Source organism: Cnephaeus nilssonii (assembly GCF_951640355.1).
Source record: "Cnephaeus nilssonii genome assembly, chromosome: 17".
In the NCBI taxonomy this organism is placed as follows: Eukaryota; Metazoa; Chordata; class Mammalia; order Chiroptera; family Vespertilionidae; genus Cnephaeus; species Cnephaeus nilssonii.
This window is the reverse complement of record NC_137088.1, coordinates 2124840-2141445: the sequence shown is the minus strand read 5'-3', so window position 1 is coordinate 2141445 and position 16606 is coordinate 2124840. Positions and strand designations below refer to the sequence as shown.

The following is a 16606-nucleotide window of genomic DNA, read 5'->3' as shown; positions in this document are numbered from 1 at the left end:
AAAAGAGGAAAAAAGACCTGGGATCCTCTTCCCAACACAAACATGCTTAACGCTGACCAGGGGCCTCCTGGGCCCATCTGGGTGTCTGGACTGGACAGCGGGGGGGCGGGGGCGGGGGGCCACTCATGCTCAGTCGGTGGCACTTGAGCTTGGATGTGGTGCAGTGGCCGGGTACCTGCGGCCCAGCGTCCGGCCAGGGGCGGCCTTGCTGGGAAGCAGAGGTGGAGGCCTCCCGGGCAGGGCCCTCCTCGCCCGCTGTGTGCGGGGGGCGTGTCCCCTGCGGCCCCTCTGGACGGAGGGCGGGGAGGACAGGCCCAGGTCTGTGTGCAGGGCGGCCCCTGCCTGTGCTGCCTCCTGCTCCCAGGAGCCCAGGGTCCGAGGCCGGGCTGCAGCCTCTGATGGGGAAGAAGCCAGAGCCCCCGAGGGCGGCCCTCTCGCCAGGGCTCTGTGTCCAGCTCTTTCTGGGGTCCCGGGGCTCCCCAGGAGCCAGGCGTGGGGCTGACGGGAATAAGGCACCGGAGGGCCCCCCCCCCCGCCCGCTGGCACGCCGTGGCCCCAGCAGCCACCAGCCCGAGGAAGTCCTTTCTTCAGGGGCGCCCATGCTGGCAGCTGCCCTGCCAGTTCAAACTGGATTTTTCCTGCTGCCCTTTCCCCGGAGGCCTCGCTGGGCACAGGGTCTCTGCTAATGAGGGTTTGGTGCCAAGACCTGGGCAGCTCCATCCCGCTGGGCCCCGCTGGCTCAGGCCCGCCCCAGGCAGTGGGCAGCCTCCCAGCACCCCCCCGCCCCCCCCCCCCCGGGGCCGGGCACCTGGGCTGCCCTGTCCTTGCAGCCCCTGCCCGGCCTGGGCGCCCCCGCTCACACTCAGGCCACAGGCTCCCTCCCCACCGCCACCCAGGTGATTGCTGCCGGGGGAGAGCAGCCGCAGGGCCTGGGGCTCGGGGCCCTGGACGGGCGGGCGGCGGGAGGCCGGGCCTCTGCGGCTCCGGAGACCTCGGCACTGGATGCTCCTCACGTTGCCTCCTTCCGGAGCCTCTCTGTCCCACTTCCTGGGCCTCATTCATTCCCCACCTCGCCCGCCGGGAGAAAGCAGGTCTGTGCGCAGCCCGGCCGAGCCTGGCCGGGGCCCAGAGCAGGGTCTGGGCACGCAGCGGCGGGACAGGGAGGGGGACTCGCCCCGTGCCCACCCCATCCCAGGACAGAGGCAGGAGGGCCCCGTCACCCCCACGTCCCAGCTCTCACGCCGCTTTCCAGGAACCCAGGCCCCAGGAGGTCAAGAACATGGACCGCAGCGTGTGTGTGTCATATTTATAAAAGGGCTCAGCCAGCCCCGCCCTGCCCCAGGGGCCCGGCCTCTCTCTCCTCTTGGAACGTGAGCTTCAGCCCAGGCTCGGGTGGGGGAGTCCCAGCCTCCCCAGGGCTGGTGCAGGTGCAGGTGCGGGCGGGGGTCCCTGGGGGGTCCCCACACCAGCTTCCCCCTCCAGAGAACCTGCTGGCTCCAGGTGCAGAGTGGGGGGTCTGCTCCTGGTGGAGGGGGTGGGAGAGGGGACAAGAGCATCCAAGGACCTGAGCCCAAGTGCCTGTGAGGGGCCCAGGGGATGGGGTGGGGGGGTGGGGACCTGGGGGCAAGGGAGCTGGGGCCTCAGGGGCGGACCGTGGCCCAGCAGCCAGGTGGGGGGCGGCTGCCGGCCTGGTCCCCGCTCTTTGTGCCCCACAGGCGGTGTGACTCAGTGTCTGCCTCTGTGCAAGGGGGGAACGGGGTTTGGGGGGATCTGAGGCAACACGAGGGGAGCAGGGGTGCAGCCCCCCGCCCCCTCCCCCGTGCGCAGCTCAGGAAGGCGCTGCAGCCCCGGTGCCCAGCAGGGTAGGGGCCAAGGGCCTTGGCCCTGGCTCTTTTTAAAAATAAAAACCTTTCACAGAGAGGACGTGGGCAGGGCCACGTGCCGTCACGTTAGCCACGCCTTCCTCCTGGCCCTGCCTGGCCCGGGTGCGAGCGGGGCGGCGGAGTCTGGGCGGGGGCGCAGGATGAGTCGGCAGAACAGGACGGCTGTCCTAGTGGCTTCCTCCTTGCCGGCTGGTCCCCGACACCCAGTCAATGATGATGAAGCTCAAGCTCATGGTCATCAGCGAGAAGCCAAGCACAGCGAAGCAAAGGGCCTGTGGGGTCAGGGGTCAGGGGTCAGGGTCAGGACCGAGGCCGGAGCCGTGCCCTCAGCTTCATACCAGCCCACCGGCCTCCAGGCCCCTCGCACCAGGATCTTGGGGGTGGACTTGGCAGGCTCCTTCTCGGTGGGCACGATGCGGAAGTAGAAGATGGCAGGGAAGATGAAGATGAGGCACGGGGCGGACGTGGCACCTGCGAAACACCAGGCATGGCCACCAGGGGCGCGTGGCCACCGACGGGCTACGTTTCAGGGGTTGGGCCCAGTGAAAGCAAACAGTCCTTGTTGGGGGAGACTCCAGGGGGCCCACCAGCCCCTCCCATTGGGGTGGAAGGCTAGCCCCGCTGGTGTCAGAAGAATCTCGGTGAATGAAGCTGGCAAAGAGGAAAGGCAAGTGACGAGCTAGAGACAGGCTGAAGGATGCTGGGCTCCTGGATACAGCTATTCCTGAAAGCGTTCCTACTCTTTGAGCCAAAACATTCCTTTGTGCTGGATTCACTTTGAGTTGGATTTCGGATACATACGACCAAGGGCCCTGTCCTTGGTACCCACGATCCTCAGCCCAGGCCCGTGTGGCCGTCCCTGCAGAGTTGGGGAGCCAGGCTCCTGAGTGGGGGGCCCCTCAAGATGTCTCAGAATTGCTGATCTTCCAGGGCAGAGCCCCCAACAGGTTGGGGCGGTGGGCAGAGCACCTACACTGTCGTCCCCTGATCCTGGGCCTGAATCCAGACTCCCTGCCGACCAGCTGAACGGCCCTGCGACTCCCTCACTCTGAACCTCGGGTTCCTCACGCGCAAGGTGGGGGCAAGACCTCCTCCGTGGAGGCACCGCCTCAGTGGTTCTGGGTCCTTAAAGGTGTCAGAACAGCCTGACAGGCAAAACCTGAGGTGGAGGCCATGCCGTGCACATGGCCAGCAGCCACCACTTCCTGTGGGTGGGAGGCCCTGGCCGGGTATCTCAGTGGTTAGAGCTTCATTCTGATACACCAGGGTTGCAGGTTCTGTCCCGGGTCAGGGCACGTACAAGAGCGATCAATGAATGCATCCACAAGAGGATCAACACATCGATGTTTCTCCCTCCCTCCCTCCCTTAAGCCAATTAATTAAAGGATTTAAATAAATAAGTAAATAAGCGTGGGGCGTGAGCGCCGGAACCCGCCCGGAGTTGCAGAGGAGAAGTTCTCGGGGGGACCCCGCCCGGCCAGACGCTCACCGATGATCCCGAAGATGCCCAGGATGTTGGGGGCGAAGATGACCAGCAGGTTGATGCAGGTGAGCAGGCCGACGGCGATGACCACGTGCCGCAGCCAGCTGAACTCCCGGTTCGGGAACAGCATCTGCTGGATGGCACGGCGCACCTGGCGGGAGGCATCAGCCGTCAGTCCCATCGCCTACCCGCCGGCCCAGCCCCCCCTCCCCCGGCCCAGACACCCCCCCGGCCCAGACACCCCACCCCCCCGGCCCAGCCACCCCCCGGCCGCCCCGGGCTCACCGGAAACAGCACGATGGGCACTGTGAGTGTGACTGCCGTCAGCACGGCCACGCGCACACACAGGATCAGCACGTCGAACGGGTCCACCTGGCTGTAGGTGTGCAGCAGCTCCGACTCCACGCGGTCTGCAGCGGCGGGAGGGGGTCAGCAGGCGGGGAGGGGGGTCAGCAGGCGGGAGGGGGGTCAGCAGGCGGAGGGGGGGATCAGCAGGTGGGAGAGGGGGGTCAGCAGGCGGGAGGGGGGTCAGCAGGTGGCCGGGCAGGGGGTGGGCTTGGGCCTGGGTCCACCCTGATGCTGTGCCCGTGGCGAGCGCCTGGCCTGCCCCCGCCCCGCGGTCCAGCGCCTACCGTAGAAGGTGAGGTAGCCGAAGAGGGCGGCCAGGAAGTACATGACGTACATGACGGCGATGGACAGGTTGGAGATGTGCTGCATCTTCCTCTTGGAGGGGCTGCGGGGTGGGGGAGGGGCGGGCTTGGTGCCTGGCTGGGCCACACTGGGAGACAGACCCCATGTGCCCCGGGTCTCTCTGGTGTCGCCCCCTCAGCATACGCGACAAGAAAGCCTCCTTCCTGCCCCCCCACCCCCCCCCCGTCACCTATAGCACCCGGAGGGCCCATCACCCCCTGTGGACACACGTCCGCGCCCGCCCCGCCGGCAGGACCTACTCCTTGAGCTCCGTGTAGATGGGCAGCACCTCGGGGTGGCAGACGAAGGCGAAGGCCATGATGGGGATGGTGTACGCCGTCTGGGGAGATGCAGACAGTCAGGGCCGCCCCCTCCATCGCCCCGGCCGGCCCCTACCCGGGGCCTGTCAGAACCTGTATGTTGAGTGTGAAGTAGTTTGGGGTGCAGGAGTCTGAGCTGAAAGTCTCCACCAGGGGCGGCGTCCCCTCCCCAAGGCTGGAGTTGCTTGTGATGTTGGCCGAGTTGGAGAGCAGTGGGCATGGCACCTGGAACTTTTTGTAGATGACCTGGTGGGGGGGGTGGGAGGAGGGTGTCAGGGGGCGAGGCTGCCTGGGAAGTCGCTCTGATCTAGACCAGATGGGAGAGCTGCCTGACAGAGGGGCCCAGGGACCTGCCTCCTCCCTCTGACAGTCCCCGGGGACCTGCCTCCTCCCTCTGACAGGGCCCCAGGGACCTGCCTCCTCCCTCTGACAGGGCCCCGGGGACCTGCCTCCTCCCGTGACCAGCAGGGGACTCACTGCGACGAGGAAGAAGACCATGCAGGTGAGCGAGAAGCCGCTGGAGTAGCCCAGGTAGCCTGCAGTCGGGGAAGGGGCGCTGTGAGACGGGGTCTCCTCGGCATGTCCTTCCCACACCCCGCTCCCAGGCCCCGGCCCTGTCACCCTCACCGAGCTGCCGCATCAGTGCCAGGGGCAGGATGATGGTGACAGAGACCAGGATCACCAGGTAGTTCCCATTCATGTACCAGTCCCTGCAGGACGGGAGCGGGGAGCGAGGTCAGAGCCACGCAGCCTCGCGTGGGGCCGCCTGCCTCCCCCCCAGGGGTGCCCCTCCTGGCACTGAGCCTCCCGCCCCGTCCACAGCGCGGGCAGCCTGTCACGCTCCCGGGGCGAGGCGAGGCCCAGGCGCTCAGCCCCTGCGCGGCCCCTCCATCAGGCTCTGCTGTTTGCTCAGGACCTGGAGGACTGGTCCCGCCTCCCCGGGGGCGGCCCAAGGGGCCCAGGGAGGTGGCGGGAAGAAAGAAGCTGACTTTGGGGGCTCTCCAACAACCTGAGCCCTGTGGTCCCTCCCGCCCCGCCCGTGGGCAGGGCCTCAGGGAACTGAGGGGACGAGGGACAGGACCGTCCTCTGGGCAGGCCCGAAGGCCAGCCCCCGGGACCGGCCCGGGGCGGGGTTGTGCTCTGCGGCAGCCCCTCTGCTCGCTGGCTGTGGCCGAGGGCGGCCTCTGTCTTCTCCGCCCGCCTCACCCACGTGGCTGAAGCCATGGATCGGCTGAGCCGAGATGGGCAACTGGGACACCCTGGGCTTAATGTCTTGGGCGGGGCTCACACAGCCACAGCGGGAACAGAGGCGCTTAGAGCTAAGCCTGAGGCCCTCGGGTCCTCCCTGCGCACAGGGCCGTCCTCACCCCGCCCACGTGGCTCTCAGGGGGTGGGGAGGGGGACCCCCTAAGACTAGGTGCTTCATGGCCAGGCGTGGCTGGATGTCAGCCCTCCTGGCAGCTCTCTGCCCCTCCCCCAGCCATTGCGGGGTCTCTCCCACCAGCCCCACCTGGGCTCCCACCCTCACGCAGCCCACCCCACCCTGGGGCTCACGAAGTTTTCTCCTCCAGGTTCAGGAAGGTCTGTATGACCAGGGGCAGCTCGGACTTGATGATGTACAGGTAGCTGGACATGGCTGGGGGAAGGGCGGGCAGGCACCGGGTCAGCGGCCAGCCCTCCCTCAGAGCGCCCCCCTCACCGTCCGCCGGGGCCTGCCCGCCGCCCGCACACCTCCGATGTTCTGCAGCGTGATGGCCAGGGCGGCCGCCAGCTTGCCGGGGGTCCCGAAGGCGCGGTAGCCCAGCTGCTCATAGGCACGGATCCCTGTGGGCCAAGGGGTGGAGTCAGGACCCCCCCTCCCGCCCCCCCGCCCCCCCCCCCCGCTGCAGGTGTGCCCGAGGCTCACCCACGACCCCCGAGGACTTGAGCAGCAGGTGGATGGAGTAGCTGGAGAGCAGGGCCACGGCCGTCAGCAGGAACCTGGGACGATGGAGAGAAAAGACCCCTGGGCTCCCCTGGCCAGCGGAGGCGAGGGGCCCTGGGAGGTCTGGGGGGGGGGTCTGGGACCAGGTCTGGACCCCCACAGGCACATGCTCAGCAGGCCCCGGGGGGTGAGCCCCGGCTGGTGTGACCCAGAAGGACCGTGGCCCAGAGGAGGCCTGCCAGCCCGCCGCTCCCGAGTTCTTGGAACAGACGTGTGTGCACTCGGCCGCGGGCAGCGCTCCCCGGTGAGGACACGCGTGCACACGGGCCTGGCCACGGGCTCCACGGGTCACTACAGGAGGGCCCGTGGCCCGCCGGCAGCTCCGCGGGCCGCCGGGAGGTGAGGTGCGTTTGTCTGGCCGGGCTGGTTTAGCCATGGTTTGGGCTGCGTGTAAGTGCCCACCCCTGCCGCCCGGGCCGTGGGACCGGAACCTGGGGGGTCCTGGGAGGTCCTGGGGGTGGCCTGCCCGGGGCGCCGCCTGTGGGAGGTGGAGCTGGCACTCACAGGAAGAGGACGATGCCCGTGTTGGCCATGGCGAAGGCCAGGCCCAGGATGCCGCTGCCCATGATGGCGTTGCTCAGGTTGAACACCGACATCCCGAACGAGGTCTTCCCCTCAAACTGGGGTGGGAAGGGGCGAGTCAGCAGGGGTCTGCGCTCAGCATCCCCACCCTGCCCCTGGGCCTCCCTCCCTCACCGCCCTGGGGGCCCCCTCCCTGCCCCCTCACCCCCAGGGTGCCCGAGCCCCTCCCTGCCCCTGGGCCTCCCTCCCTCACCGCCCTGGGGGGCCCCCTCCCTGCCCCCCTCACCCCCAGGGTGCCCGAGCCCCACCCTGCCCCTGGGCCTCCCTCCCTCCCCGCCCAGGGTGCCCCCTCCCCGCCCCCCGCCCCCAGGGTGCCTGAGCCCCTCCCTGCCCCTGGGCCTCCCTCCCTCCCGCCCAGGGCGCCCCCTCCCTGTCCCCCCGCCCCCCGCCCCCAAGGTGCCCGAGCCCCTCCCTGCCCCTGGGCCTCCCTCCCTCACCGCCCTGGGGGGCCCCCTCCCTGCCCCCTCACCCCCAGGGTGCCCGAGCCCCACCCTGCCCCTGGGCCTCCCTCCCTCCCCGCCCAGGGTGCCCCCTCCCCGCCCCCCCGCCCCCAGGGTGCCTGAGCCCCTCCCTGCCCCTGGGCCTCCCTCCCTCCCGCCCAGGGCGCCCCCTCCCCGCCCCCCCCCGCCCCCAGGGAGCCTGAGCCCTCCCTGCCCCTGGGCCTCCCTCCCTCCCCGCCCAGGGTGCCCCCTCCCCGCCCTCCGCCCCCAGGGTGCCCGAGCCCTCCCTGCCCGCTCACGTCGGTGAAGTGCGGCTCCTTGCCGGGGCTTTGCTGTAGGAAGCCCTCGCCCTCCACGTGGCTCCGCCGCGGGCCTGGGACCCTGCAGGCACAGGCCGGGCAGGCGGTCAGCTCAGCCCCTGGCTCTGCGCTGAGCCATGGCGGGCGCCCCTCCGCTCACCTCTCGTTGCCTGCGGCGGGGGTGCCCGCGGGGTGCAGCCCCTCCGAGTGCTTGCCATTGGGCACCAGCTCCAGCATCTCCGTCCGCAGAGGCGCCTCCATGGCTCCGGGAACGGCCTCGCTCTCGCGCTCACACTCAGAAGCCTGCAGAGCGGACGGCCCGGGTGAGCCCCGGCCCACAGGCTTCAGCCCAGCACCTCCCAGGGCTCCCAGGGCACAGGCCAGCCGCTCTCCTGCGGCCCCCGGAACCTGCCTGTGGGGGGCCAGAGCTTGGACGCCTGGGTCGCCATGGCGTCCCAAGGGGCACCTCCGCCGGTACACAGCGCTCACCCCAACACACACGCCGGCCCAGCAAGCCTTTAGGCCTCAGTTTCCCCATCTGGGAAGGGAGGGTCCGTCGGATGCCCTGAGTTCAGAGCCCAGTGGCGCCAGGAGGCTGGATGCCGAGTCCCCGGCCCCATGTCCCACTGGGGGCCTGGACTGTCCCCTCCCTGCAGTTACCGCCGGGAGACGGTTTCCTGTGCCCGCTCTGTGTGCCAGGGGCCTCCTGGCCAACCTAGAGTGGCACGGCCCGACGGCTGGAGAAAGGGTGAGGGCTGTGGGCCCGGTTCCCAGCCGCCCGGCGGGCACTGCTGGCAGCCAGAACAAAGGCCCCTCTGTGGGCTCCGAGCTGGCGCTGGGAATGGCAGGCGCGGAGGCCACCCCCTCGGAGCCAGGAGGCCTGAGGCGGCGCTGGGTGCCGGACACCTGGGACCTGCCTGCCCGCCGCCCGCAAGGGGCCCTCAGGGCCTTCCGGGAAATGGGTGCCCCGGGCCCTGTTCTCTGGGCCACACAGGCCTCACCCTCCACCAGCCCTGGCCTCAGGCCTCTCCTTCCCTCCAGGGAGCCCCCACCCTTAGGTGCCCACTGCCAGGGCTTCGAGCAGCCCCCCTTCCTGGAGCCCCAGGCCAGGGCTCAGGGCCTTGCCAGCGGCAGAGGCACCTGGGCCCCGGGACCAGCCCCTTTCCTGCTTTGGGGCGTAGCTCTGCTGGGGTTCATGGAACTAGCCCCGCTCCGCACCCCCAGTCATGCTCACTGCCCGGACAACTCGCTGGCCCCGCTCCTGACCCTGGGGGCGGGAGCCACCCACCTATGACCAGAAGGCCCCTGGGCACAGTGCCCTCGGGATCTATAAGGCCATTCTGAGGGCCAGTTGGCCAGCAGGAGAGCCGAGGCCAGAGCGGTGACCAGCGAGCGGACAGCACTGCCAAGCAGGTCAGCCAGAGCTTCGTCCTGCGCCGCGGCACCCCTCTGCTTGGGAACCTGATCCTGCCCCGAGCCCTCCATCCTAACGCAGAACCGGATGGTCTTGGGGCTGCTCATGAACCCGGAGCACCAGGGCCTCAAGCCTGGGAATCGGGGAGGGGAGGGGAGGCCAGGCTTGGGCCTCGGGCCCCGTGTCCTGGGGGCCGCAGCCACACAGAACTGACCAGAGTTCAGATGCCACACATGTTCCCGGGGACCCCACGCCTGGCACCCTCGGACCCCCTCCATCTGCCTCTCCTTCCTCTGAGGCGGGAGTCTGGACCCTCCTCTCCTCCATCCTGCCCTGCCCCCAGGACCTTGGATGTGAACATCTCTTCTCACGCCTCGTCCCTGGACCAGATCCCTGACGTCAGCCTGCTTCGTGCTGCCGCCCCAGCCCCGCCACCCGCGCCCTCCGAGGCCCCAGCTGCTGTGGAGGTGCCAGCACCTGGCGTGCTGAGTCACTCCGGACGCCCCGGCTGAGCTGGGGTTCCCTCCCGGCCTCCCACCTGGGCAGGCTGGGACAGGCCCTCGGTGCTGAGTCGGCAGCCTGCTCAAAGCGCCCTTCTCTGCCCTAATAGCCCTCCCCCGCAGCCAGGCGCTGCCTCATGGCCAAAGTGCTGGGGGCCGGGCTCCAGGTGCCTCACCCCCAGCAGGACCAGAGCTTAGACTTTCAGGGCCTGTCTATTCCTCACAACCAAGTCCCGCCGGCTCTTGGGCTGGCCTGGGATCCCAGAGAGGACATGGGTAACGTGGACCCCCAACTGGCTTTCAGTCTGGAAATGACAAACCCCCAAGCCCCTCACCCCCACCTTCTGGCTCTTGCTGCAACTGAGTGTGAACTGCAGTGCTGGGACTCAAAGAAGGGGAGAGCGAGGCATCACGGAAGGCTTCCTGGAGGCGGCGGCGAGGGAGTCAGTTCTGAAATTCCAGTGGGAGTCCCCATGGTGGGGAAATAGGAGAGAGTGATTCAAGCAGGGCACACAGCCTGGGCAAAGGCCCTGGGGTGTGGCGTGAGGCAGTCTGTGAGCGGGGGGAGTGAAGGTTCCGTGGCCACAGGCAAGTCTGACAAGCCTGGAAGGCCAAGTCAAGGAGTCGGTACTTCACTCTAGTGCAGGGCTAAGGGCTGGGGGCCCAGGGTGGACATGAGCACTGGCCTGGCACGCGGACCCCCAGCCCTCCCCTGAGGCCGGCCGCCGTTTCTGACACCCTCACCCCTCCCCTCGGGCCTGCCACTCCCCAGGCTTCTCTCTCCCAAGGGGTCGGGGTGGACTCCGGGGACCCCCCCCCCCTAAGGAAAGCTGCCTGCAGACACTCTGGGAAAGCTGAGTGCACTCTGCGTCCGGCTGAGCCGCCCCGCCTCGCCGCGTGAGGACCCCCCACCCAGAACTCAGCGTCTGCCTGTCCTCCTGGGGCCCGTGAGGTCTGCCCCCAGAGCACGCCCCGGGCTCGGAGCTGGGCTGTGGGCGGGGCGGTCCCGTGACCTGCGGTGGGTCATCAGGATGGCATCTGTCACGGGCCAGCATGGGCTCGGGCAGGAAATCGATGGCCAGGCCGCTGCCCCGGCCTGTTTGTTCTGCTGGGAGATAAGGGCGCGGGGACAGCAGCAGGCGGCGCCCGCCCCCGCGCCACGCCATCACGGGGTGCGAACCCGTCAGGCGCACCTTGGCAGGTGCCGAGCTTGGCTAATTAAAGACTCTGCGGCCGGATCCAGGCGCCGAGTGTGTCAGCCGCGGTGGGAAGCGCTGCTTTCCTCCCCATCCCCGCGGCGGGAGCGGGAGGCCGCCTCGCTGTGCCCTCGGTCCCGTGGCCGCAGCCTGGTGGGCGCTCAGCCCCCCGCTTCTCGTGCCAGGGCACCCTCACCGCCCCAGGTCTCCGAGGAGAGGCGGCGGGCCTGGAGGCTCCTTCGTGGCTACCCCTGGGGTCTCAGGGGTGAGGGTTGCCCCGGTTCCAGCTCCCCCATCCTGATCACTCACCCCCTTGGCTGAGACAAGGTGCCCCTTCCAGCCTGGCACCCCTCTGCCCGCCTGCTTCCCCAGACTTCAGAGGGAACACACCCTCCCAAGGCAAGCTGTCGGCCAATAGGGAGACAGGACTCCCCCGTCTGGATCGCGTGTGTTCAAGGCGCAGCCACCGGCATCGGCGGGAACCTGCTCGCTGAGGCCAGGGGTCCAGGACCAGGGCAGGTGGGAGTGCGTCCGGAACAGGGGAGGCGTCACACCCCGCCCCGCCCCCAGCACCACAGCTCCCGATTTTGACCTCAGTAGACCCAGTTCTCCGTCCACCACTCCCTCCTTGTCGACAACACTGGGTAAGTGGCCCGTGTGTGGCCAACACCGGCTGGTGGCACGCCGGAGGGGCCCACCAGGGAAGCCGGTGACCAGAGCGTCGCTGCGGGGGCCACACCGGTCCCCTCCCCTGGCGCCCGGCCCTGCGCCTGGGGCTGCGCTTCTGTTTTCTGGGCGTCCGTCCGGAAGGGGGGGCCAGAAGGTGGACTTTCCTGTGTCGGGGTGTGTTTTCTAGACACTCAGCAGACGCGAGAGCTGGGCCTAGCCCCAGACACCTAGGCCTCCCCGCCCACCAGCCCTGGACCCTCCTCGCTCAGGCTGACCCCGGAGCCGCTGTAGCTGGAACCTCTCGGCTCGAGTCGGGACCGGAGCCAGCAGCAGCCCCCGCCCCCGCTGCCAGCCCGCTGAGAGGGACGTGTAGCCGGAGGCCCAGCTGAGGCAAAGGACAGGACGTCACATGCCTGGGGCCCCCAGGAGCAGGGGAGACCCCGAGCCAGCCAGCCCATCCTCCTCCCTGCTGACCCGGAATCCCCTGGAGGCGGCCAAATATTTGGACAGCCGGACTTCTGGCCCCAAAGAAAGCTGGAGCAGGGGCCCGGGGCAGCTCAGGACTCATCGGAGACCCCGATGGGGGGGCTGACGGCAAGGTCAGCCTGGAGGAGAGGCTCCATCCAACGCCCAGGAGAAGCGGAGAGAGGCAGAGGGAGGGCGGAGCGGCAGAGAAAACACGCCGACACTGCTGTCCCTGCGCCCTGATCCGGACGGGGACAGGGGGTCAGAGAGGTGCGGATGGACAGAGGGACACAAACAGAGGGAGGCAGCTGGACATTCAGACAGGGAGAGAGATGGACGGACAGCCAGAGGCAGCTCAGCCGTCAGTGACAGCCAGGGACAAGGGACAGAGGAGAGACAGACACGGCCCAGGAGCAGAGAGGCCGCCAGAGGCCAGGTGAGCAGGCAGCAGACCCAGGGCGCCCTGCAGAGGTGACCAGGCAGGACCCTGGGGGACCCACAAAAAGGCGCCGCGGCGTTTCCAGGTCCCCACAAAGGCAGGCGGTGCCCCCCTGCGCCAGGTGCAGGGACATCCGGAGGGTGCGGCTGAGCCCACCGGGGCCACAGGCCGGGCCCAGCTGGGAACACCCCCTCGCAGCACCGGCGTGTCCGCCACACACAATGGGAGAGGTATGCGGAGAGGACGCGGTGGGAGTGACCCAGCCGCAGGGCCCGCACGTGTGAAGACGTGCCAGCTGCGGGGCCGCACAGGACGTGGCCTGCAGAGCGGAAATCCAGAGCCCTGCCCCCCCCCCCCCCCCCCGAGCTGCCGGCCGGAAGCGCCCTCCGGCCCCAGCAGCTGGGCCTTCCCTTCGCCCCCAAAGCCCCGCCTGGTCCCCTAGAGCGCCCCACCCACCCCGCATTTGTCTTCTTATTCCGAGTCCAAGGCCAACCCTCCACCCTCCAGACCCGAGTGTGCACAGGGCGCACAGTAGGTGCTCAGTAAATGTTGTGAAACAAATAACAGGGGTCCAAGGTCCTTGGCAAGCTCCCAGCCTATCTCCCTGGCCCCAATGCAGCTGGCCCGGCCATGCCTGGTGGGGCACCCTCCCTCAGGGCCTGGCCCCCCGCCCCCAGCCTCTGCACACAGACGCCAAACTCCCCCAAAACACGTTCCCCTCAAACTGAGTGCCTGTCCCACACCCAGCCCAGACGTTCAGAGTGCGCTCCATTCCGTTCAAAAACCTGCCCTGGCCCCCCCCAGACACCATGAACCCCGGCCTAGCCTGTCCCATTTCGCCTCAGTTTCCCCAATTGTCTGGGACCCTAAGGCTACTGGCTAGGGCAGCAGACACCAGGACAGGAGCAGCCACCGCTCTTGGTCTGGCCTCCCGGAGCCCTGGACTGGGGGTTTGTGCGCTTTGGGCCCAAAGGACCGGCACTGAACAGAGGGGTGGCCCGAGAAGCCAGCGAGGGGACAGGGGCTCTCTGGGTCCAGGCAGAACCAAGTTCTGAGACACGTACCCCGACCTCCACCAGAGACAGTCCCCGCCCCCCATGCCCAGGACTGAGATTCTCACTCCTGCTCCCGTCACCCCAGGCCTCGGAGAGATGCGTCGGGCCTGGCCTCCTCCACCCGACCTCTGCCACCCCTGGTGCTTCCTACAGGAAGCCTTCCAGGCTTGTGCAGAAGCTCCCTCCTATGATGGCACTGTCCCCAGTGGCTTTCTATGCTCCAGACTGAGCACCTAGGAGGCAGGTGCTTGGTTTCCAGAAGGAAGGAGCCCATGCCAGCCTGTGCCGGGTCGGGGGGTGCGTGGGGGGACGGGACAGGCCTCAGGGGAGCCAGGGACCCAGGCCCTCATGGGAGGAAGGCAGGCCTGGGAGTCTGCAGGAAGGATGCGCCTGGGTGGAGGTGTCCCCACAGTGCAAGGACCTTTGCCTTAGCCCCCCTCAGACCTGGAGCCTGTACCTGGGCTTAGGGCTCAGGTCAGGGGGGGAGAGGGCGGGTCCCCACAGGCCCCGCCTCAGGGCCCCCTCCCAGACCGGGTGTAAACAATCAGCGCCTTCCTTCTCACCGCCCGCCCCGGGGTCCTGAGCGCCCGGCGGAGAGGAGCGCACATCCAGCCCCGCCCTCAGTTCGTGCGCCAGCAGCGCCGGGTGCCCGCATGCCCGCTGGCCCGGCTGCAAATGGCACAGGCTCTGGGGCCAACATGTGCCCGCAGCTCCTCAGGCAGCCCGGCCCGATCCGCCTCAACCCCCTGCCCGGCGCAGCTGCGTTAAATAGCCCGGCTCCCCGCCTGCTAACCGCCGGCTCGCCGGCCAGGTGCCCGTCGGGGCGGCGCTCCAGGGTCGCTCCGGGCCCTCTCGGCCCCCCTCGGGCCCTCTCCGCACAGGCCGGGCCTCGGCAGCCCATCGGGTGTCCCGACCCGCTGTCCCGCCCGGCCCGGCCCGGCCCGGCCCGGCCCGGCCCGGCCCGGCCCGGCCCTGCTCCGAGGCCAGGGCGACAAGGCGCCCCTCCCGCCCGGGACACCTGCTCCCGCTCCGAGCCGAGCCCGACACGCGGGTCCCAGCCCTGCGTCCCAGCGCGCGGGGCTCCGGGGCTCCGGGGCTCGGGGGCTCGGAGGCTGGGCGCCGGCCGCGGCGGGGCGGGCGGGGGAGCAGCCCGGAGCCGGCCGCGGCGGGAGGGTGGGACGCAGGGCTCGGCCCGTGCGGCGCCGCGGGGCTGGGGTCGGGGCCCCCGGCGGTACCTGGCTTCGCGGTGGGGACGCGCGGTGCTCGGCTCTCCGGCCGCTGCCTGTCTGCTCGGGCCCCACGCGGGGCAGGGGATGAAGGAGCCGGCCCCGCCCCCGGCCCGCCCCCCGCCCGCCAATCCCCCGCCGCCCGGGGGCGGGGCTGGTCCCGGAGAGGCCAGGCCCCGCGGGCCGGCCCAGAGCAGCGGGAGCGTAGGGAGCCCCTGGGTGGAGAGCCGCTGGTCGGGAGGGCGCGTTTGAGTCTTGGGGGGGTGGGGGGGATGCCTCTGTCCGAAGCAGACTCCCTGGGAGCCCCCTACACCCCGAAGGGCGCTGCCCTCGCCTCCCTGAGCCGGAGGGGCCCTCCAGCCGAGCGGAGTGGGGACTGGGCAGGGCGCAGGGCTGAGGCCAGTGAGATGCCTGAATGGGGGCTTGCAGCACCCCCGGCCTCCCCACCTCCTCACCCTCGCCAAGCAGAGGTGGGGTAGGGATGGGGGGGGGGGGGGTCCCTGCATCAGTCTGTCTTCATCCCAGACATTCAGACGCGACTGAGGCTGAACAGATGGGACAGGAGCCGGGGGACAGGAGGGAGCCAGGCTCGGCTTGGGCCTTGCCGGACCTCCCTGGCCACGTCCCCATTTCTTCCTTTTTTAAAAATATATTTTATTGATTTTTTTACAGAGAGGAAGAGAGAGGGATAGAGAGTTAGAAACATTGATGAGAGAGAAACATCGATCAGCTGCCTCCTGCACACCTCCCACTGGGGACGCGCCCACAACCAACACACGTGCCCTTGACCGGAATCGAACCTGGGACCCATCCACTGAGCCAAACCGGTTTTGGCCCCATTTCTTTATTTCTGAGTAGGTGACAGCTGTCAGTCTGCCCACGGGAAGTGGGCCTGGGACTTGGTGCCCTGGAACAAGGGGTTTGGGGGTGGCCCTGTTTTGGGCTGGGGGCTCCCATACCACCCTTACCTGCTTCCCACCCAAGACTTTGGTGCCCAGAGGTGGGTGGCGGGTGTTAAGGCCCCCAGGCCCAGCCGGCAGGGAGCAGGGGGAGGCCTGGACCTGGGAGGTGAGCTGGGGGGTGCATTCCCAGAGCAGCTGTGTCCCGCTGGGAAGCCACTGGCTCTGACCCTATGAATCCCGTGGCCTCCGCGGGCCCCAGCCCGGGTGTCTCTGTCTGTGTGGCCCCCTCCCTGGTGCTGGGGGACGCCTGACCCTGTGCTCCTGTGCTGGGAGTCAGGACTCCGGAGTCTCTTCCTACTGACTCACAACATCGCCACAGCCAAGCCTCAGCGTGCCTCAGTTTCCCTGTGTGTCACAGGAAATGGCTCCGTCTTTCCCCATGGCCTGAGGGGGGGAGAGGAAGCTGGGAGCCAAGGGCAGGGGATCGGCTTAGGCTGGAGGGCCAGAGGCCTGGGAGGGCCAGAGACAGGCACTAGGGAGGGGCAATGGCTGAACACCTCCCCCCCCCCCCCCCCCCGCCCTCCCTCGCCTGAAGGACGGACGGACTGGCTTTCCCTCTTGATCTGGAGCTGGTGGAATCCCCAGGTCAGAGCTGACCTTGGTCATGAGGGACCCCACGACTTTCAGCCTCCCAGGGGCTTGAGGACTGACTCCCGGGGGGGGGGGGGGGCAGAGTCAGGTGGAGAGGTTCTGACCAGGGTGGCCGGCCTGGCCCATCTCCCCTCACAGAACCCGGGGCTCCCAGGAGCCATTTGCAAAGGGCCGGTGCTTCTGCCGGCAGTCGGCGAGGGCCAGGCCTGGCTTCAAGGTCACTCAGCATGTGGGTGTTTAGGTCCTCAGCCGGAGTGGAGGGGCGGGGGTGGCTGGGCTGGGCTGCTGTGGGAGGCCGAGGCGGCTTGATGTGGGGTCCCCGGCCAGGCCGGGCGGGGGAGGGCTGCCTGTTTGTTGATGCTGGGCCTGGGCCGGGGCCAGGGCAAACACGGCTCCCAGCCTTTCCCG

At 69.1% G+C, this 16606-nt stretch overlaps 1 protein-coding gene across 2 annotated transcripts; it reads right to left on the bottom strand.

The window, feature by feature from the left end:
- Positions 1 to 1305: 1305 nt before the first annotated feature.
- SLC38A3 (solute carrier family 38 member 3) lies at positions 1306 to 14719 on the bottom strand. 2 transcript variants are annotated; one of them, XM_079794869.1, is made up of 17 exons: positions 14655 to 14699; positions 9937 to 10045; positions 7842 to 7984; positions 7682 to 7763; positions 6865 to 6980; positions 6283 to 6356; positions 6108 to 6200; positions 5931 to 6012; positions 5004 to 5086; positions 4854 to 4912; positions 4470 to 4622; positions 4317 to 4396; positions 3999 to 4099; positions 3652 to 3776; positions 3373 to 3517; positions 2251 to 2354; positions 1306 to 2155 (listed from the first exon to the last, which is right to left on the bottom strand). In XM_079794869.1, exons 3-17 carry the CDS (start codon positions 7940 to 7942, stop codon positions 2051 to 2053), a joined length of 1503 nt encoding a protein of 500 aa, XP_079650995.1. In that variant the 5' UTR covers positions 7943 to 7984; positions 9937 to 10045; positions 14655 to 14699; the 3' UTR covers positions 1306 to 2050. The 2 variants fall into 2 exon arrangements, with proteins under 2 accessions (XP_079650995.1, XP_079650994.1); XM_079794868.1 differs by lacking the exon at positions 9937 to 10045 and having other exon boundaries at positions 14655 to 14719.
- Between the last annotated feature and the right edge of the window lie 1887 nt (positions 14720 to 16606).